General features: G+C 38.4%; 1 protein-coding gene across 1 annotated transcript in view; it reads left to right on the top strand.

The window, feature by feature from the left end:
- NDUFS4 (NADH:ubiquinone oxidoreductase subunit S4) overlaps positions 1-22,214 on the top strand; it is a 113,464-nt gene extending 91,250 nt beyond the window's left edge. The window contains exons 4-5 of the mRNA XM_069556558.1: positions 2,147-2,220; positions 21,992-22,214. Of these exons, the coding sequence (XP_069412659.1) occupies positions 2,147-2,220; positions 21,992-22,095 (178 nt within the window). The 3' untranslated portion in view covers positions 22,096-22,214. The remainder of the gene's footprint in view (positions 1-2,146; positions 2,221-21,991) is intronic.
- The last annotated feature ends 206 nt before the right edge of the window (positions 22,215-22,420 follow it).

Below are 22,420 nucleotides of genomic sequence, written 5' to 3'. Positions count from 1 at the left end.
AGATTAGATGAGTTTATAAATTTTGATAATTCATTGTTAGTGTATAGAAATGCAATAGATTTTTGTATATTAATCTTGTATCCTGCAACTTTATCAGATTCAACTCTTACAGTTTTCCGGTGGTATCTTGAAGATTTTCTATAGATGGTATCATGTCATCTGCAACAGTGACAACTTTTCCTTTTCAATTTGAATTCCTTTTACTCCTCCTTCCAGTCTGATTGGTGGAACTAGGAGTTTCAGTACTGTGTTGAATACAAGTGATGAGTGCTGGTGTCAGCCTCCTGAGGTGTTGGCTGGATCCTGATAAGGCAGGCTGTGGGGCTGCAGTGGTCCTGGGATTGGTGACCACCTGCTGGTGGACAGGGTCTGGTCCTGGAGCATCTTGAGGCTAATTCCTCCCACCCCTCCCAAGTGTTGCATGAAGCCAAGTCGAATGGTCTCTTGCTTTAGGGCCCAGGGGTTCTAGACCTAGTGATGGTTCACTGCTCAGCAGAGGTAAATTGTGGAAACTCTGCCTTCAGAATCCCAGTAGTCCTTGAGCTGGTGTGTTGGCCCACTGACTGATGTCTGCAGTGTCTCAGAGCTGGTTTTGTCCAGCTGGTTGGCAGGGCCAGGGCCTGGGCCCATGGGGTCTTGGCTAGTGCTGGTGTGTTGGCAGGTGAGTTGGGTTCTCTGTGGCAGGCTAAGGGTCTGCTGGGGTGGCTACAGGGCCCTCTGGTGGACAAGGCTGTTGTTTCCTGGGGCAGCCCATGGGCTCAGGAGTTCTTAAGGCAGCCTGCCTTCTGGTGGGTAGAGCTGTGTTCTCATCCGGCTAATGGCTTAGCCTGAGATGTCTCAGGAATGGTGCTTACAACCTGGTCCAGTGGTTAGAAGCTATTGAGAAGATTCCAAAATGGTGGAATGGGCTCCCCCAAGTGGCTCTTGCCAGTTTTCTACATCCCTGGGCTTCAGTTGTCTCCTGACTTTGCAGGAGACTCTCAAAGATCAGGAGGTGGGTCTGACCCACGCTTCCTTCAAATTACTGCTTCTGCCTTGGGTCCTGAAGTATATGAGATTTTTTGTGAGCCTTTTACAAGATAGTCTCTGTTTCCCACAGCCCACTGGGTCTCCTGAAACTAAGCCCCATTGGCCTTTAAAGCCAAATGTTCTGGGGGCTTGTCTTCCCAGTTCAGGATCCCCAGGCTTGGGAGCTCATTGTGGGGCTTTGACATATTGCTCCTTGGGGAGAACCTCGGCAGTTGTTGGAGAAGGACATGGCAGCCCACTCCAGTATTCTTGCCTGCAGAATCCCATGGACAGGGGAGCCTGGCAGGCTACCGTCCCTGGGGTCTCAAGGAGTCAGAAATGACTGACTTTCTGCAGTTGTACTTACCTCCTGTTTGTGGGTTGCCCAATTTGGTATGGGTCTCTGCCTCCTGTCTGATTGTGGTTCCTTATACCTTTGATTATAGAAGATCTTTTCTGCTAGATTCTAGGTTTTCTCAGTTGTTGCTGTGTAAACAGTTGTAGTTTTGATGTGTCTGTGAGCAGAGGTAAGCTCAGGGTCTTCACAATTTTGGCCAAGCTCGTTCTAATTACAGTGAATTTATAAGATATGTTTAAAGAATAAAAACAAACCTAAGAGGATTCTCATTCATTTTCTTTTTTTCAAAGCTTAATAAATGATTTTTATTAGAGACTAAAGATTGCTGAATGTCTTTGTCATTTTAAAGTTTTTAATTTGACTTGTTAGAAAATTGCCCTAATTTAACACTGCTGCTGCTGCTGTCGCTTCAGTCATGTCCGACTCTGTGCGACCCCATAGACGGCAGCCCACGAGGCTCCACCGTCCCTGGGATTCTCCAGGCAAGAACACTGGAGTGGGTTCCCATTTCCTTCTCCAATGCATAAAAGTGAAAAGTGAAAGTGAAGTCACTTAGTCATGTCTGACTCTTAGCGACCCCATGCGCTGCAGCCTACCAGGCTCCTCCATCCATGGGATTTTCCAGGCAAGAGTACTGGAGTGGGTTGCCATTGCCTTCTCTGTAATTTAACATAGAAAAACATATTCAGATAGTTAACAGTTTTAAAGAAATTATTCAAAATAAGTAATTTTCAGTCACAGGTTGATGTTAAATCCTGGGAAAAAAATTGTTTCTTACAGGGCTGATCCCTTATCCAACCTGGTTCTGACTTTTAGTACTAAGGAAGATGCAATTGCCTTTGCAGAAAAAAATGGTAAGTGTGATTTGCTTTTGTTTTGACAAGTAAGATATGATTTCATGTTCTTAACCTACATTCTATAATTAAGTTGAAGGAAATCAATGTATCTAGTCTAGTGGTTTTAGATTTTTTTTCTTTTTACACCATGAGAACATATCCCTCCAAAATATAAAAAATCTGAAAAGTAAATGCACATGTAACATGTGAAAGTCAAACTGCTCTAAATTTGAAGTTGAGGCTTGGAATAAAACTACTTCTCTAACTCCTATCTTATTTATGAATGCCTCTGCAAAATCACTAACATTAAGTTTAAAACATTAAACATCTCATAAGGCAACCTATTCCAGTTTTGACATCTGTTTATTATTTTCTTACTTTGAAACAAAATCTCATGTCTGTTACTCTACCTAATAGCTTTTCAATTATTACAAATTGGTTATCATGTTTCCTCTAAAATGTCATGTGAACATAAATGTCTGTGTTTACCACTTCTATTGATATGTTGGGTCTGTAATTATATTAATACAACCTAAGAGTATATTAGTAGCTACCTAAAACTCTTGACCTATGTTATTTTTTCTTTCAACAGAAACACAGAATAGAATGTCTTTTTTTTCTCATTTTTCTGCTGTTAAACCATGCAACATAGTAGTGTTGGTATGGGTAGTGAAAGGAAGCTTTGGAGGCAGATCATGATGAATTCTAATCCTTATTATGCCACTCGAAGCTACATGATTTCGGATTCATCATGTACTTAATGTTTCTTCATTGTTCAAATAATGGTACTTATCTAAAGGTGTACTTAGGCAAGTACTTGAAACATAATGGGCTTCCCAGGTGGCGCAGTGGTAAAGAATCCACCTGTCAGTGCAAGAGGTATAAGAGTTAGGTTTAATCCCTGGGTCAGGAAATGGCAACCCACTGCAGTATTCTTGCTTGGGAAATTTCCATGGACAGAGGAGCCTGGCGGACTACAGTCCATGGGGTTGTAAGGAGTTACACACAACTGAACACGCACATGCACACACAACTGGCCATTTGGAAACTGTTAGTCCTTTCCCTTACCTCCCTCCATCTGTTATTTCTTCTGTTTCTCTCAGGTTTAAATGCAATACTGTGCCTTTGTACCTGATGCATTCTATTGTTCTAGTTGATCAAATTGAATTTGAATCTAATTCAGCTGTCTATTTGAATGAGATTGTGTCCATTTAAGTATGTTATTACTATAAGGCAATATAAGTGTAAATGATTATTAGTGTTTTTTCAACCTATTTGACATAAATGTAAAAGCGCTATAAAGATTATTCTTATCTGAAATATTTGCTTTTCATCCTATGTTCACTTTATATTATACCTTAAGAATCTGAAGCCAGACTGTCAGATTTGAGTCCATGTCGGATCTCTATTTGTCTGGGTTTGTACAAGGAGAAAATGCAAATACAATGGGAATTGTTGTGAGGATTGAATAAGTTTATAAAAGTAAAGTACTTAGGACATAGCTAAGTATATAATAGTATTTGTTTATCTTATTAGTAGACTTTAAAAATAAAAAAATTTAAGTATCCTATATTACCAAATTTCCAAATTACATACTTGTTCTCAAAGTGATCATAGTCTTTAAATATTATTTTGATGTAACATTTACATTGCTCTCTTAAAAATTAAACTGTAATGTAGCTCATCAGCAACAGTTCTGTTAATGTTTTTCATCTTTGTAGCCTACCATATTTCATGTCTGACGCCTCAAATAGTCTATCATGTGCGTTTAATGACAGGAAGTCTAATTAAACTCTTAAACCTGACTACTTCCTGAGCTGGGCACAAGGACTGTTCGACTGTAGTTGCCATGTGAATTGCAGATATACGATCTAACCACTGCTTCTGTTACTAATAAAATCAAGTGCCTTTCCAATCTGATTTCTACTCCCCACACCAGAATGAAAATTGAGGAGCATTACCAAAGTCGATAGACAGTGTAAGTTGAAAAAGCCTAGAGAATATTACCGTATAAAACTGTACGCTAACTGTGGATCTGGGGAGTTACCTGGTGATCGAACAGTTAGGATTTGGCGCTTTCACTGCCATGGCCCGGATTCCTTCTCTGGTTGGGGAACTGAGATCTCAGAACCATCTGGCGCAGCCAAGATAGAACAAAAAACAAAGAGAAAAACAGGGAATCAGGAATTCTTACCTCTAAGTGCTTGCATGCTAAGTTGCTTTAGTCGTGACCCTGTGGACTGTAGCCTGTCAGGCTCCTCTGTCTGTGGGCTTCTCCAGGCAAGAAAACTGGAGTGGGTTACCATGCCGCCCTCCAGGGGATCTTCCCAACCCAAGAATTGAACTCCCGTCTCTTTCATCTCCTGCATTGGCAGGTTTTTTACCACTAGCATCAACTGGGAAGCCCAAAGGACTTATAGAAGTATGGACAAGGTATAAGAAAACCACAGGACATAGTGGGACAGTGGGATGGTGTTACCAAACTTATGGAGCAAGACCTAGAGAGAGCTGCATGGGAGGGATCGTGTGTTAGGATGAAGTATGATTTACAGGGAGAGAACAAACTGACCAGAAAACCTAGGTTATCTGTTGTGCCCAGGCTTCTCGGTTCATGGGATTCTCTAGGCAAGTATACTGGAGTGAGTTGCCATTTCCTACTCCAGGGGATCCTCCCGACCCAGGGACCGAACTTGTCTCCTGCATTGGCAGGGAAAGTTTTTACTGTTGTGCCACCTGAGAAGCCCTGACAACCTTTAAGGTAGTAGGTATTCTGTTGATATTATTCACTTCTTTGTTTCCAGTTGTTCAGCCGCTAAGTTGTGTCCAACTCTTTTTGTTTCCAGTGCCTGACAAAACCTATATAGTGGACACTGGCTATCTGGTGAAATTACTGCCTTTCTAAAATATTTTCCCTACTCAGGAATTTGAAGGCACTTTCATCTCCGAGGGAAGAGGTTATTTCTCATTCTTCACTTACTTAACATTTAGTATTATATATCTTGGCTCCTTGGTGGCCCAGTGGTTAAGAATTCACCTTCTAATGCAGGAGACACAAGTTCAATCCCTGTATAGTCGGTGATAACTCTGCGGCTCTAACAGTGAAAGTAAATAGTTGTAATAGAGACAATATGGCCCCCATAGTCTAAAAATATTTTGTATTTGGCCATTTACAGTAAATATATACTGACCTCTGGTCTAAACAGTTATGTACTCCCCTCAATACTGAGACCCTTTCTCCTCTGACATTTTTGTTAATCTGAAATACTTTTTATTCAAACACTTCAAAAGGCCTATGCTTAATATACTCCTCAGCTGATAATTCAAGTTCTTCACAATATAAGCATTAACTTATCACACCAATAGTAGCCTGTCACTCAAACAGTAACCTAACTTTATGTTACTGTTCCTCAGCATTTCTTCCTGCCCTTATCTCTGCTTTAGTTTCTTCCTTCTGCAATCTCTTCCTCATTCTGTTCCCTTTCTCCTCTTTTTCCCTGCCTACGAACTCCAACCTACTCTTCAGAATCCATTTTAAATGTTACCTCCTTCCTGATCGCTTTTCTTACTTCCCTTTCCAACCTCCAAATAGATGTGCTCTCTCTTCCTTTTAGCTTCCACATTGATTTATTCCTTTTTTAACTCTCTTACTGTGGTGTTGTATTTTACTTTTTTGTATTGCATTCAGTCATACATATGTTGAGCACCCTGTCATATGCCAGCACTCCTGGCTTAGGTTCTGGGGATCATTCTTTAAATAAGACATAGTCCTCTTACTCAAACTATAATACTTTATTTGCTGAATTATGAGCACCTCCCTGGTGGCTCAGATGATAAAGAAAGAATCTGCCTGCAGTGCAGGAGACCCAGCTCTGATCCCTGGGTAGGTAAGATGATCTGGAGAAGGGAATGGCTACCCACTCCAGTATTCCTGCCTAGAGAACCCCATCGATAGAGAAGCTTGGCAGGCTACAGCCCATGGGGTCGCAGAGTGCCAAATGATTGAGTGACTAACACTTTCACTTTTTTCACTTTCACCAGGGAAACCATCCCAGTCATCTTAATCTTTTTATATGCTCAATAAAAATTGGTAAATTTGAACAGTACATTTAGTGATGCTGTAAATTACTCTCCAGATCATGTTCTAAACTTTTCCTTAAATCATTTTAAATTTATTTGGCTACTAGTTCTTTCTTTTAGAAGAACTGTTAACTCCTATAAGACCAGTGTCTGTCACATAGCTCCCAGCTGATAGGGCCCAAGTTTCTAGGTTCCAAGTCCAGTGTTTTTTTCCATGATACTACCATGCTGCTGTAGATGTTACATCCATCATCTCGATCTGCATGGTCCAGTACGGTAGGCACATGTGGCTGTGTAGCACTTGAAATATATTTAGTTAGAATTGGGTTGTGCTGTTAAGTGTAAGTATTTTTAAAAAAGCATTAAATATCTCTAATAAATTTTACATGGATTACATATTAAAATGATAATATTTAAGATGTGTATTAGGCTAGGAACCTGAATGATTAAAGGCTTACTTTTCCATTTTAGACATTTTTAAAAATGTTGCTCCTAAGTAATTTAAAATTATCTGTCCGGTTCATATTATGTTTCTGTTGGGTAGCACTAATCTAGAATACTTCAAGCTATATAAGACATACATTACATACATACTCTAGATATATCATTTCTATATATTCTGTAGTGAATATAAGAAATAGGAAAACCTTACCCAACTTTGAAAAGTTACATTACTTAAGAAATGCAGAGAGTTTCTTGATAGTCCAGTGGTTAGGACTCTGCACATTCACTGCCAGGGGTCCTGAGTCAGTTCCTGGTTGGGGAACTGAGATCCCACAAGCTGTGTTGCATGGCCAAAAAAATAAAAATAATTTTTTTAAAAAAGAAATGCACTTCTGTTCTTCAGACCCTTACCTAGGATCAAGGAAAAGTGTAAACTTTTATATTACATACAACAGTGAAATAAAATAGCTAAAAAATCTGTGTGAGTGCTTAGTCGCTCAGTTGTGTCCAACTCTTTGTGACCCCATGAACTGTAGCCCACCAGGCTTGTCTGCCCATGGGGATTCTCCAGGCAACAATGTTGGAGTGGATTGCCATGCCCTACTCCAGGGGATCTTCCCAACTCAGGGATCACTGCAGACAGAAGGGCAAAAGATCTACATTACATCACCAAATCCCTGTTAACACTTATTTTCAATTTCTTAAATAAGGCATTATGTAAAGCCATATATTTACATAAGAATGCCCTCCTGTCTGAGATTAAACGTTTTCTTCTTCCTGCTATTGATGATTTTGCCTCTGGTCTCCCTTCTCATCATACCTCACTTCCTGTGGAAGCCTGGTTCTATCACCTGCTGAGTGGGGTAGAAGAAAGACTGAATGCTCTTCCTTGGCTTCTTTTTCCCCTGCTCACCTCTCACTTCTCCCTCCATTAGCATACACTAAGTAAGTTATAAATACCCTTGTGTCTTTTTATCACCGGAGCCTCATCTTAAACATCTCCCTTTGAACTCAGCATATATTCCAGAAGAACTCTTCAAAGATGCTTTGTCTTTTTATAAAGAAAGTTAATCTGTGGTTTTCTCAAATGTTGATGAACCTTTCTTTTTTCTTTGTGTACAGAAAAGACCCACCTTTCTCACTCATGTGGCTTTTGTCTTTTCTTGTAGTGGGCTAGGATCCCTACATTTACATGCTAATGAAACCAGAAATGGTTTTATCCCCTTTCCCTTTTGATCTGATTTGAAACTTTGTGACTTCCCTTTGGTCTGTCATTTTATCCCTTGTGTTTTTCTCATTTCTGTTAGCTGTAACAACTTACTAAAATTCTCCAATAGAGGAGGGTTTTCTTCAGGAGTAAACAGGATGACAGAGAATAAGCAGTGTAACTTCTATCATGATGTATTGGGGAGGAAAAACCCACCTCTAAAGTTACAGAAGGTGGAAGCACTGATTCAGGAAAATATAGTTAATTTGGGAGTTGCAAACCAGAACTTAGAATTATCTCAGAAGTGGACACTATCAGCAAGGTCTGGATTTTCACCTATCTTTAACCTTCTCATGAGGGTCTCAACCTTACATCCATCTATTAATTAAAAAACAACTTTCAGAAACTAAAATGAACAAAGACAAATTTCAAAACAAAAGTATGTCATGACTCAATATATATAAAATTCTTCATAAAGTATTTATTTTACTCTATAGGGCAGAATTTTCCACCACAAAATGTTTCTTTGGCATATTATTTAAGCTGATTTTTTTTTCCTAAGAAATTGCAAACTTGGGGAAAGCTCTCAAAACAAAGTAGGAGTTTCCCTTTTGTAAGAAGTATTTATATACATCAGGGAAATTTCCATTTGTAAGGGTATCTCTGGAAGTACCTGAAAGAGGAGGATGACCTTATCTCTAGAAACTCTAATCGACTGAGAAGGAAGTGACTTAAATCTGCCTAATAATCTCACCCTTATTTACTGTTCTTTTTCCTGGTAATGTCACAGAATTGACTCTCTATCCTCAGTGTTCTCTTTTGTTTTTAGCATTGGATAGTATTTCAGATGAGGGCTTTGGCAATTTTGGTGAATTACTTAGTTCTCCTGGGTCTCTTCCATTTATTTGGAGAAGGCAAAAATCAAAATCAGCCTCTTGATGAAAGTGAAAGAGGAGAGTGAAAAAATTGGCTTAAAACTCAACCTTCAGAAAATGAAGATCATGGCATCCAGTCCCATCACTTCATGGCACATAGACGGGGAAACAGTAGAAACACTGACTTTATTTTCTCGGGCTCCAAAATCACTGCAGAGGGTGACTGCAGCCAAGCCACAACCAACCTCGAGAGCACATTAAGAAGCAGAGACATTACTTTGCCAGCAAAGGTCTGTCTAGTCAAAGCTATGGTTTTTCCAGTAGACTTGTGTGGATGTGAGAGTTGGACTAGAAAGAAATCTGAACACCAAAGAAGTGATGCTTTTGATCTGTTGTGTTGGAGAAACCTCTTGAGAGTCCCTTGGACTGCAGGGAGATCCAACCAGTCCATCCTAAAGGAAATCAATCCTGAATATTCATTGGAAGGACTAATGCTGAAGCTGAAACTCCAGTACTTTGGCCACCTGATGTGAAGAACTGACTCATTTGAAAAGACCCTGATGCTGGGAAAGATTGAAGGCAGGAGAAGCAGACGACAGAGGATGAGATGGTTGGATGGCATCACTGACTCAATGGACATGAATTTGAGCAAGCTGTGGGAATTGGTGATGGACAGGGAAGCCTGGCATGCTGCAGTCCATGGGGTTGCAAAGAGTCAGCGATGACTGAGCAACTGAACTGAACTTCCATGTATAACATTAGCTAAATTTCAGAAGTGAAATATGATTGGGAGTTCATAACAAGAATAATGCAACTTAAAGGCATTCCAACGTGTTACAAAATATCTGTACTCAATTTGTTAATAAGCCTGTTTTCAAAGAAGATAGCAAATGTTCACCTAATTTATAAAAATAAACATACTCTTTACAGAGGAAAAAAAAATTTACAGTAATCCTGAGATATAATATACTGTGAATTACCAAACATATAGTTAAGAATATATTCCAAAAAAAGTTAAAAGATTCAGTTATTCTAGGGTAGGTCCTGTATGTCTATATATTAATAAACCTCCATAGATATGTAGTGTGAATTTCTAGTTGGCATATACTGGCCTAGAAGATACAAGAAGTAAACTAAAGAATATACAAGATACAAAGTAAAGAACTAAAGATGCAACCAAGTTAATATTTTTTAAAATAACTGAAATTCTGAAAGATAACCTATACTATTTTCTGATATCAGGCACCAGAGCTCAGATAAATAAAACCTATCATAAACAGTGAAGGTATTGACAAATCTCTAAGCTTAGCATATAGCTTGTAATTTGAGAAATATCATTAACATTTATCCAAACAGAATTAACCTCATGATGGTTAAGCATCTATTCCAAATTGACAGCCCTTCCCATGTAGCTCATCAGTTGTAACACAAAGCGTCTGTCTACACTGCGGCAGACCCGGGTTCAATCCCTGGGTCGGGAAGATCCCCTGGAGAAGGAAATGGCAATCCACTCCAGTACTATTGCCTGGAAAATCCCATGGACAGAGGAGCCTGGTAGGCTACAGTCCATGGGGTCGCAGAGAGTCAGACACGACTGACATATGGAGTCTGAGTCTTTGAGCACTTATTTTTACAAAGTTGAAAGAATATATCTTTGAGATTTCCCAGAGGGCCTGTGGAATATCACAAAGATAGTTTTAGGTGCACAGATACTCTGTTTTATTTTACATTTAAGATTTGATTTGGAGGAGGCAAAAATCAAAAATTTTCAAAAGATTTGAACATTTAGGAAAGAATAGGATCAGAAGTGGCTGATAAACAGTATTTGACTGCTCAGCTTGGTGATACAATTTACAAACGAAGAATTTAGCCTAACTGTAAAGAACTTTAGCTCTTAGATAAGTTATCAAGTACTTAAAGTCAACACAAGCATATAAAGTTATTCTGGTAAGCCACAGAATCTTTGTAGTCTAGGCAGATTAGACGGAAAGGAGAACCCTTCTTATTGTAGGTGAAGGCAATAAACAGTAACCTAATGAAACAAGCCCATCAAAATGGAACAAACTTTGGTAAGATTTTAACACATTTCATAGCTTCTCAGATGATGCTGTTAAAGTGCTGCACTCAATATGCCAGCAAATTTGGAAAACTCAGCAGTGGTGACAGGACTGGAAAAGGTCAGTTTTCATTCCAGTCCCAACAAAGGGCAGTGCCAAAGAATGTTCAAACTGCTGCACAGTTGCACTCATTTCACATCCTAGCAAAGTAATGCTCAAAATCCTTTAAGCTAGGCTTCTATAGTACATAACTGAGAACTTTCAGATGTACAAGCTGGATTTAGAAAAGGCAGAGGAACCAAAAATCAAATTGCCAGCATCCATTCCATCATAGAAAAAGCAAAAGCAATCCAGAAAAACATCTTCTGCTTAATTGCCTATGCTAAAGCCTTTGACTGTGTGGATCACAACAAACTGTGGGAAATTCTTAAACAGATGGGAATACCAGACCACCTTAACCTACCTCCTGCAAAACTTGTGTCCAGGAACTGGACATGGAATAATGGACTGGTTCCAAATTGGGGAAGGAATACATCAAGGCTGTATATTGTCATCTTGCTTATTTAACTTCTATGCAGAGTACATCATGCAAAATGCCAGGCTGGATGAAGCACAGTTGTCAAGATTGAAAGGAGAATTACCAGTAATCTCAGATATGCAGATGATACCACCCTTATGGCAGAAAGTGAAGAGGAAGTAGAGAGCCTCTTTCTTGATGAAGATGAAAGAGGAGAGTGAAAAAGCTGGCTTAAAACTCAACATTCAAAACACTAAGATGATGGCATCTGGTCCCATCACTTCATGGCAAATAGATAGGGAAACGATGGAAACAGTGACAGACTTTATTTTCTTGGGCTCCAGAATAACTGTGGACAATGACTGCAGCCATGAAATTAAAAGACGTTTGCTCCTTCAAAGAAAAGCAGTGACAGACCTTACCTTGACAGCATATTAAAAAGCAGAGACATTACTTTGCCAACAAAGGTCTGTATAGTCAAGCTATGGTTTTTCCAGGAGCCATGTATCGGATGTGAGAGCTAGACAATAAAAAAAGGCTAAGGACCGAAGAATTGATGGCTTTTGAATTGTGGTGCTAGAGAAGACCCTTGAGAGTCCCTTGAATGGCAAGTAGGTCGAACCAGTCAGTCCTAAAGGAAATCAACCCTAAATTGGAAGGACTGATGCTAAAGCTCCAGTACTTTGGCCACCTGATGTGAAGAGCTGACTCATTGGAAAAGACCCTGCTGCTTGGAACGGTTGAAGGCAGGAGAAGGGGACGACAGAGGATGAAATGGTTGGATGGCTTCACCAACTCTATGCACATGAGTTTGAACAAACTCCGGGAGATGGTGAAGTATTGGGAAGCCTGGCATGTTGCAGTCAGTGAGTCACGAAGAGTCAGACACGACTGAGTCAGTTTGAACAACAGCAACATAGATTTTCACTTATTTTCCAGATACACTGTAATCTAAGGTACATAAAACTTACTTTTTATAAATCTTATATAACTTTCTGTACCCATTCAAGTTTTGTCCTTCACTGTTCCTTTCTCATTCTGGAACAGACTTTTTACTTTAGAACTATTATCTTTTCCCCTTCTTCTGAGTATGCTAAGTCACTTCAGTCATGTTCAACTTTTGTGACCCTATCAACTGTAGCCCACCAGGCTCCTCCATCCATGGGATTTCTCAGGCAAGAATACTGGAGTGGTTGCCATGCCCTCCTCCAGAGGATCTTCTGGATTTAGGGATCTAACCCACAACTGTCTCCTGCATTGGCAGGCAGGTTCTTTACCACTGTCACCACCCTTAGTAAACCAAAAACACAACTCATTACTTTGTATACAAGGTTACACCCCTTTTCCACCATCACTCCAAGTAGTGTTTCATTTATGTACATTTAATTATCTTTTAGCCAGAGTTACTTTGATTTCATAGAAAAAGTAGAGATGAAAACTGTCACACACCAGCATTTTAGTAGAATGGCAAGGTTGATAAATACACATAACAAAACTTGCCACAACTGTGTGCATTCTTTATAGTCCAACTTATCCAAATGGCAAAAATGAACATGTCCATTAATAGACTCAAAGATGCAGCCTCCCTGTAGCATTAAAAAAAAAAAAGGTAAATAAGTTTAAATTTTGCTTAGTAATCAATGGTTCAGTATTTTATTGTAAAAATTTTTTAGGTATTAATAAGTATCTATTAATACCATTTAGGGTTTTAAGTTACCTAAAGATCATAGAAATTAATTTTCAAGGTGACATATTACAAAATGTAATTAATGTCGAAATTGTCAGAACAGGGAATCATTGTGAATAAACAAAAATTTGCATCTTGCAGGATTGTAAAACGTTAAACAGAAATAATGTTAGCTCATTTGATCAGAAAACATGTGCTAATTTAGAAAGAATATGGCCATGTAGAATAAAAATCTATGCTTGTGTTATATTAATACTGATAAATTAGAGAAAACATAATTGTTTTTATTAAAGAAAAAATTAAAATTTCCATTTGCCAATACTACCTGAATTTAAATTCTTAAATGTTTGTTAGATCCTATAAGAATACTTTTAAAATTTAGCATATTCAAAGTATTAGAAATTCCATTTTCCTATTTTAGGAATATTCCACTTATACAAGCATGTATTTTCTCTGTAAGAGAATCAAAACAGAACCCATTCAAAGTATTGTATAATCTTAATTCATTAATTATACTTGGAGGTAGAAAAAAAATTACCTATACACAGAATGAGCAGTAAATGCATTTCTGAATTAATAGGTATGTAGACAGAATCCCAGGGACGGGGGAGCCTGGTGGGCTGCTGTCTGTGGGGTTGCACAGAGTGGGACACAACTGAAGCGACTTAGCAGCAGCAGCAGCAGACAGACACAATTGTCACAGTAATAAAGAATCTGCGTGCTTGTGCAGGAGACACAAGCTATGCAAGTTCTATCTTTGAGTTGGAAAGATCCCCTGGAGTAGGGCATGGCAACCCACTCCACTATTTCTTGCCTGCAAAATCCGATGGACAGAGGATCCTGGCGAGCCACAGTAGGTCGGATTTGACTGAGCATACATGCAGACAGATGGGAACTTATTTCACTTCTACAATTTAAGCCATGGGTTAATGGCCACAGAATTGTAACATTCACTGGCCCATACCATACTAAAGAGCTGTTTTCTACTCAGGAAGTACTTCATTAGACCTTAAATACAGAAAAAGACAAACCAGATTTTCTTTTTTCCTCTGAGAATGGATTTTTAAAACCATTAATCCATTTTAAAAGAATCTTAAATGATCAGACCTTAAAAAATCAATTCCCCAGATTGGTGGAGAACAAAACTGAAATTTGATAAACAAGAGATTCAGCAAAGTTCTGACATTCAGAAGCCAAGAAAAAATAATCTTGGGCTTAAAATAACATAAACCATTTCTGGTAAGGAAGTTTTCCTGACTTTGGTTGCTATTAGCCATCTCAGTAGCACCTCCAAAATTATTAAAAGAACATCCTGAAAAAGATAAGATCATGACTTAATATAGATATAAATGAACACATGTTGAAGATTTATTTTACTAAAGAAACAAGAGACCCGTGCTGGTGTTATAACCAGTTCAAAGGAAAAGTCAGTACAGCCCAAAATTATATAAAGTGAAAGAATGCTGAGATCAATTGTATATGGAGACAAACTGGTTTTTCTGAGGCTTGGGGAGTCACGAGGCAGGACAGAATTTCTGTACCCCTCAAGTTTAGTGGAGTCTCATTACTCACGGTAGTTATGTTCTGTAAAGTCACCACAAACACTAGTGAAAAATCTGAAAAAATTGCTCCTAGGGAAAAAGATTCCTGTGGGCCTCTGATCACAAAGTTTTGTCAGCTGATCAATACATCATCTTGTTTTTTATGTGTGTTTCTGTTTAAAGTGCCTTATTTAATGTATATTGTTGATTCATGAACATCGAACTCATGGCCAGCAGTGTTATACTTTATCCTGGATGATGCTTATCTAACCCAAGGTGGCATATCACAGCCTTCTTGAACTTAGGAACACTAAATAGCACTAAACCACTACTCTTGGGGGTCATTTCAAACAGTGAAATTACCAACAAAAGGCAAAAAAATGAAAAAAAATGTGCTGTTAATAGACTACAAAAAGGACACTTGTTTGCAGTGTGAGAGCTGAAACAAGAAGGCATAGCATTACCTTGTTTGACCTCAGCTGGAGCATGTGTGCTGGGTGACTCAGAACTCACGGCTCTGTGCGTGTCATGGATGACCACGCAAGCATCACCCACAGGCACCCTTGCGGCCTGTAGGGAGTCTGAAAGAGATGCCAGCATCAGAGTTCCCAGGTCGGAGGAGCCCTTGGAGGATTTTGCATTTACAAATGAATTTTAGCTAGTAGGCAAATCACAAATACAGAATCAGCAAATAAGATTATTTGTACATACAACTTTTGGAATTGCAAAATAACTCAAAGAAAATAAACAGGGCTATGATCTGGTGTTCTGTAAATACTGCATAGTCTATTGAAGCAGAAATTTTTTTTTCTACATAACTGTCTTCTCAATCCCCAGTCCTGGTACCGTCTGTTTTTTGGCTGGGGAAATGTTCAACTTGACTACTAGGGAGACAGACATGAATTCCTTAGATTCCCAGTCAGAAGTCTGAAATAATTTTTCTTGTAGTGTTATATATACATGGCAGCTTAGTAAGGTTCTAATATATTATGGGTTACATAGGATTGTGGAAATCCCTATGCACAGACCACACCCAGATCAATTATGTCAAAATCTCAGTGATTTTTGGATCTCTACCGTTGCTGTATAGTTTCGTTTTCTGGAAAAATGGTTTCTAAATTTCTAATGACTAATTTTTCAGTTGTACTTTTGGAACACAAACCAGTTTGTTCTGTGGCAAATTCTGAATAATGTGGCTCCAAAATAGTAATACCATATAGCAACTATATTATTTGAACAGATAAAATTTATGGAGGCATTTGCTATTATAGCAAAGGCTCTTTCTTGTGGGGAGGGGGTGTTGCAGGTGTCGCAGGTACAGGGTGTTACTAATCCATCTTACATAATTTTTGTGGAAAGAATTGCTTTGTCAATGTTTCCAAAATACATCTACCCTCCATAATATTTTCTATAAGACGATCTAAGATATTTTTAAATTATTCTGATCTGAACCTCTCCTGTCTCCCAAAATGAAATACATGAGAATTTCAAATAGAAGTACTTTTTAAAAATGAACGCTTATAAAGCTACTTTTCTTCCTCGTTACCTTCCCTCCTTAAAATATAATTTATGTTTATGCTGTGTTTTCACCTAGGCATATTATGGGCACATAGCCTGGTGAGGAATCTTGAAACTTTGCAAGTGCTAACAAACATCAGTGTGGCCTCCCAAAGCCTTTGCTATCCTTAGCAGCGCCTGCCAGTTATGTCAGTCTGTGCCAGATTATGTGGTTGTTCTTGCTTTGTACATAAATGCACAGTAGGAAAAATCATTAAACCATTCACTTCTGAGTATTATCAGAGCTTGCCATTAGGTTACTGGAGGGGACAGACCTTTAACAGGACTTGAGTCAAGGTTACTAAAGGTAACATATTTCACAAGCAGTAAAAATACCGATGAATGTTTCTCTGTATTTCAGCTTTACTGAACGTAAGTGAAATAGTTCTGAAATTAGAATGAATGGGATTTTCTTTTATCTCATACAATACTTGGAATTCATAAATTATTGGGATCTAGTTTTGTTCAGGGGCTTTTGTTTTTGTATTTTAGTAGTATTTGACGAGATTACACCAGACATTCATGTTATAGGAAGTAGAATATCCCAGCCACAGTCTGGAGAACAGCAAAATAAGTGGGTGAATTTCTGAAAAAGAAATTGAGCATGGGATATTACAGGTCACATTTTAACTTTATTGGCACATTTGCCAGAGGTATTTCTCTGATACTAGGGCTTAAAATTCAAAATATCTTTGTGAAAGCATTCCAGTGTGTGAAACAGCCAAGGGAGTCAGCTTCTCATCATGTAGGTGCCGGTGGTTGGATTTGTAGCTAATCCATGCCATATGGCTGGTCTCCTCAGTGGGAAGTGACGGCAGCCCTCGGAGCTTTACCCCGTCCCTGGGGCAGCTGCCTTGGACTCAGTTGCTTTGATCATCTTCTGTTGCACAGCTGGGAGGAGGACGGGCTGGTTTTCAGTGTCGCAGAAGAACAACACATGAAACCATTGTCATAGACTACACACACCTTGATTTTATACAAGCATTCTTCAGAGGATGCGTTTTCACTTTCCTAATCTCATTCAAAAACTCTCAAGTTTGAGTTATTTCTTTTAAAAAAAGAAAACTTTCAGGCTGAAAAAGAAATTCCTATGGAAATTTAAACATTTCACAAATAAGATTGCATTCTTAAATGCCTGTTGTTTTATTCCCTGCAAGTTATATTATCTTTCTAAAAAGTTTCAAATAGGATATAGAAAAGATGAATACAATTCATGTAACATGCTCATTAAGTACAAATGTTTGATGTCCTTTCAAGTGCTGTTACTCTAACAGTCATTTTGTCTTTTTAGCTAAAGCTCACCGCTTCTTCCAGTGTCCTTTATATTGCCACAATATCACAAAAAATGTGGGGGAGACTATGGTAGGAAGTTTTTAGTGGGACCAGTAAATTTGTTCATCCAGGCACTATAAGGTAAACTCTTTGGAAAAGGATGATTGGAAATGTGGTCAGATTCTTAACAGGGTTCCAGAAAAGAGCACATTTTCATTGTAACATCAGTCCTATATAGTAGAAAACTTTGCTAAAAAATCCAAAGGGAGATTTACGTAGACCCTGACTTGAGTTTCAGTCTCTATTATGAATTGTTATTAGACTTCCCCATATCCTTCTTTGCTTTTACTTAATCAGAGAAACATAGGTGCATGTCTAGTTTTGGGAACACAGTTGTTTTCCACAGAAAAATGTGAGGGAAAGAAACTTTTCCCCCATACGTCCTTAAAATCATGGATGACTTTGGTAAAGTAATACAGAGATGGATACTATTAGCAAATGCTAATAGGTTTCTTCTATGTGTGGTTTTGTTTGCTTTCACGGGGTGTTTTGCCCATCCACAGCAACTATAATCTGGCTTACCATTCCCAAGTCAGCTCACTCCTTAGTTACCAGGAGAAAACTCAAACCAGTTGTTCTTTTATGTGTACAAAACCCCAGTCTTCTCACATTGCAGTGACCCCGACAACATTTTTAGACTTTCACAGACAGAAGAGATAATAGAGCTAATGTCTGCATTCTGATGCAGTTTAAAAAATTGCTTTTCCTCCGTTGTGATTGAAAGATTAACTGTGTAAATGAGTGATTACCAGGTATGCGTGTATGTTGTAATAGCAATTCCTAAATATTTCTCATTTCTTCTTCAGCTCCTCTTAAGATGTCTTTCTTGTCTGGAGAGTTTGGGGTGGGAGGCTGAAGGGGAGGGAAGATAAGTTCTCTCACCCATCATTTGGCAATAAAAGTTTACTGAGGTCTCAGGTAACTTACCAGTAACCATTGTAGCCAGACATAGAATTGACACTAGAAACCATTTACCTGCTTCATAACTAGGGGAGGAACATAGGGAAGGATTCTTAAAACAGTCTTTTCAACTCATTTACAAAAATAGGAAAAATGGTTAGGAAATCACATAGATTGAAAGGACATGGGTGAAACAGATTTTAAAAAATCACAGTTATAGGACTTTTAAAAATAAATACAGTTTTATTATGATGTGGCTATGTGCATAGACTTAACCTGAGTTAAAATCCAAGCTTTGCCACCTATTAACAACGTGGCTTTAGGCTGCTTATCTCCTCTATTTTTCCTCATAATTAGATACAAAATAAGGATAATTATAATGCCTAACCCATAAACCAAGCAACCTATGAGCTAAATTTTAAAACTCAACTCAATGCAATTACATTTAAAGCACAGGACCTAGAATGTGGAATACCAGGGACATTCTTAACTGGAGGTCTTTGTACTTGGGTTCTCTGCCTGCAAGCTGTCTTTCCAGACATCCGCATGACTAATTCTGACCTTTAAATCTTCCTTCAAATGTGATCTTCTCAGATGCAAGGTGCCCTGTCTGCCCTCTCTTAAACTGTTTTCTCTTAAGTACTCGTGTGTGTGTCTGTCTGTGTGTGTGTTTAATTGGATGTTTTACTATGTGTGGGTGCCAGGTCGTGTCTGACTCTGCGACCCTATGGACTGTAGGTTGCTAGGCTCCTGTGTCCATGGGGTTTTCCAGGCAAGAACACTAGAGTGGATCTAGAATACTAGATCGCCCTGACCTCCTCCACGTGATCTTCCCAAGCCATGGATGGAACTCACATCTCTTATGTCTCCTGCATTGGAAGGCAGGTTCTTTACCACTAGCACCACCTGGGTAGCCCTGTTTTACTATAATAACACCTAATATACTATTCATTTACTAGTTAACTTCTTCTCATAAATACTTGAAGCGGCTTGGGGATTTTTTGTTTACCGTTTCACCTCTGGTTTCCATAGAGTTCCTGACACAGAGAAAGTAATTGATAATACTTATTAAATGTATAATAAATGTACAGTAAATAGGTATATCTGCTTTATTGAACTGATTATTTTTATAATTATCAGCACCATTTGCTGATTAATGTAGAAAATGCTTGAGAAGTTTATAGTGTTAAAATTATGCTCAGTTCATAGTATCAGTTTGCTTACCAAAACCTCTTTCTGTAGTAAATAACTAGACCAACTTATGCCTAACTATATTCAAAGCATCATAAATTCAAAACTAATGGGTTACAATGTGACAGAAAGTTTATTTACATTAATACTTTACTTCAGTATAAAGTAAGCTGCTAGTAAGTTGAAAATCAAACTTGAGGGAGAAATAATAGCTTTAACATTTATCAAGTGCTTACTATTAAACCACAAGAAACAATATAATGTATTTAAGGCACAGGCTCCAGAATTAGGCTGTGTGTATTCAGATTCTGCTTGTGCCCTTTCCTAGCTGAGAAAGGAAAGGGACCTTGTGCTAGGTAGTTTCCTAATCATTCTGGGCCTCAGTTTCCTCAGTTATATAAAGGAACTAATATGAATTCATATAAAGGTTTTAGAAAAATACCTGTCTCACAGAACTGAAATACCAGGCACTTTAATGAATTCGTTTGTTTAATCTTCATGACAACCTATAAAGTAGGTACTATTCTTATGCTCTTTAGTAAATTTTTTGAAATTCAAATAACTACTTGTTAATATCTTATGATAAGTTCAAGGTCTGTGGAAGATATTTTAAGACATTTGTTTCATTTTCTTCCCTCCTCCATTTCCTTATAGCAAATGGGCTTTCTTCAAAGAGTTATAGCAGTGGAGTTATTAAATTGCTTTCCCTTTTAGAATACTGAAATAGGCACACTAACAGTATACTTTGAGTTTCTTAAGTTTTACTTTTATGGCAAAATGAATTCTAACTAAGAGGCTTGTGGAAACATAAGCTTTGTGGTAGCAAATTATACTCACCTAGAGGTACTAGAATTCATGATAACTCCTAAGATCAAGAAAGTTACTTAATTAGACTATGATATTCAGTTTGGACATTTTATATATGACTACATGATTCAGCCATGAATCAAACGTTTCAAGATGAGTTATTTGAAGAAAGTTCTGGGAGAGAAGAATGATAAATTACAGGGATGGAAAATGGATCTAATGAAGAAAAGTGAATTGTATAGATAGGTTGCTTAGACTGGGGAACAGAAGGAGAACGTAATTATATTTTCAAGGAGGAGTGTTTGTTTGGTTTAATAGAATAAGATATACTTCTCCTTTAAGTATAGTTCTTCAAAGATATGGAGAAAAACCCAAGGCGGAGGTATAGACATATATGGGGCTTCCCACATGGCACTAGCAGTAAAGAACCCACCTGCCAATACAGGAGGTGTAAGAGATGTTTGACCCCTGGGTCAAGAAGATTCTCTGGAGGAGGGCACAGCAACCCACTGCAGTATTCTTGCCTGGAGAATCCCATGGACAGAGGAGCCTGGCGGGCTACAGTCCATAGGGTCACAGAGTTGTACATGACTGAAGCCATTTAGCATAGTATAGACATATGTAAACCCAGTTTTCAAAATTGTGAAACACTCTCTCAGAAGAGAATGAACAGATTAGACGAGCGGTAGGGCTTCCCAGGTGGCTCAGTGGTAGAGAATCCACCTGCCAGTGCAGGAGATGCATGTTTGATCCCTGGGTCAGGTAGATCCCCTCGAGAAGGAAATGGCAACCCACTCCAGTATTCTTACCTGGGAAATCCCAGGGCAAAGGAGCCTGGCAGACTGCGGTGCACGAGGGTCGCTGAAGAGTTGGACACAAGTTAGGGACTAAGCAGAAACAACTCAAATTTCTATGCATAAAAATTTCCTGGAATCAATTAAGTGCAGATTCCCAGGTCCCCTCAAGAGCTGATCCAGTGGACCTCCGGTCAGGCCTAAGAATTTGCACTGTTACCAGATACTTGAATGGGATTCTAATGTTGACAGCCCTTGAAACAAATGTTGAAAAACTTGAGTTTAATCAGTAGCCTGTCATAGTCAAGGGAGCTGAACCAAGTAATCTCTTATGGTCTCTTCCAACTCTGATTTATATAGTTGTGTACATGTTTTTCTATAGTCACTTCAAGTGAGCTCCAAACTGTTGTAAAGGCACCAGCTCTTAGAAAGCAGTGAGATGGGTTGTGGTGTTCAGTGCTCCTTATTTCAGATACTGAAGTCACATATTAAACCACAAGGAGGAATGTAAATTTTTACATAATACATAACCATCAATATTGAACAATATTCAGCAGAGAGAAATTCAATCATGGCTTGAACCTTTAAGATATGATAAATCATCTTCAGGCAATAGTTAAGACCCTCTTGTCACATAGGATTAGAAAGGAACACATTACTAAGTATTTATACTTAAGATGTGTTGACACATACTCCTGATAAATGAACATTAAATTTATGAAAGTTAGCCTCTGCTTGCTGTGTTCTTCAGGGATCCTCTTTAATTGTGTTTTTGTGGGTTTATTATTGTCTTTGTTTTCTAGGATGGAGCTATGATGTTGAGGAGAGAAAGGTTCCAAAACCTAAGTCCAAGTCTTATGGCGCAAACTTTTCTTGGGATAAAAGAACAAGAGTATCCACAAAATAGGTTGGCATGGACTGTATCTCTGTGCTTGACTGTGAATAAAGTCAGCTGTGCAGTATTTATAGTCTGTGTATAATACACCTCTTAATCTCCTAATAAATTTGACCTTTAAACTACAGAAACATTTTTGTGGTGTCTATTTTAAATGTTTTTTGATGTCCCAAATTAAACATGTTATAATTTCCTTTACAGGTGATCATACCTCTAGGAAATTTCAGCACTTAAAAAATCTATTAAGAAAAATGTTTGAAATCAGCTGCAACATTGAAGTTTTACACTTGTTTTTTATGGCCATTCTCAAGTTAATAGTGTTTATAAACTACCAACC

The sequence above is a fragment of the Ovis canadensis genome, chromosome 16 (genome assembly GCF_042477335.2).
Source record: "Ovis canadensis isolate MfBH-ARS-UI-01 breed Bighorn chromosome 16, ARS-UI_OviCan_v2, whole genome shotgun sequence".
Classification (NCBI taxonomy): domain Eukaryota; kingdom Metazoa; phylum Chordata; class Mammalia; order Artiodactyla; family Bovidae; genus Ovis; species Ovis canadensis.
Note: the sequence above shows the minus strand (reverse complement) of the source record. Positions and strands in the feature narration are given on the sequence as shown.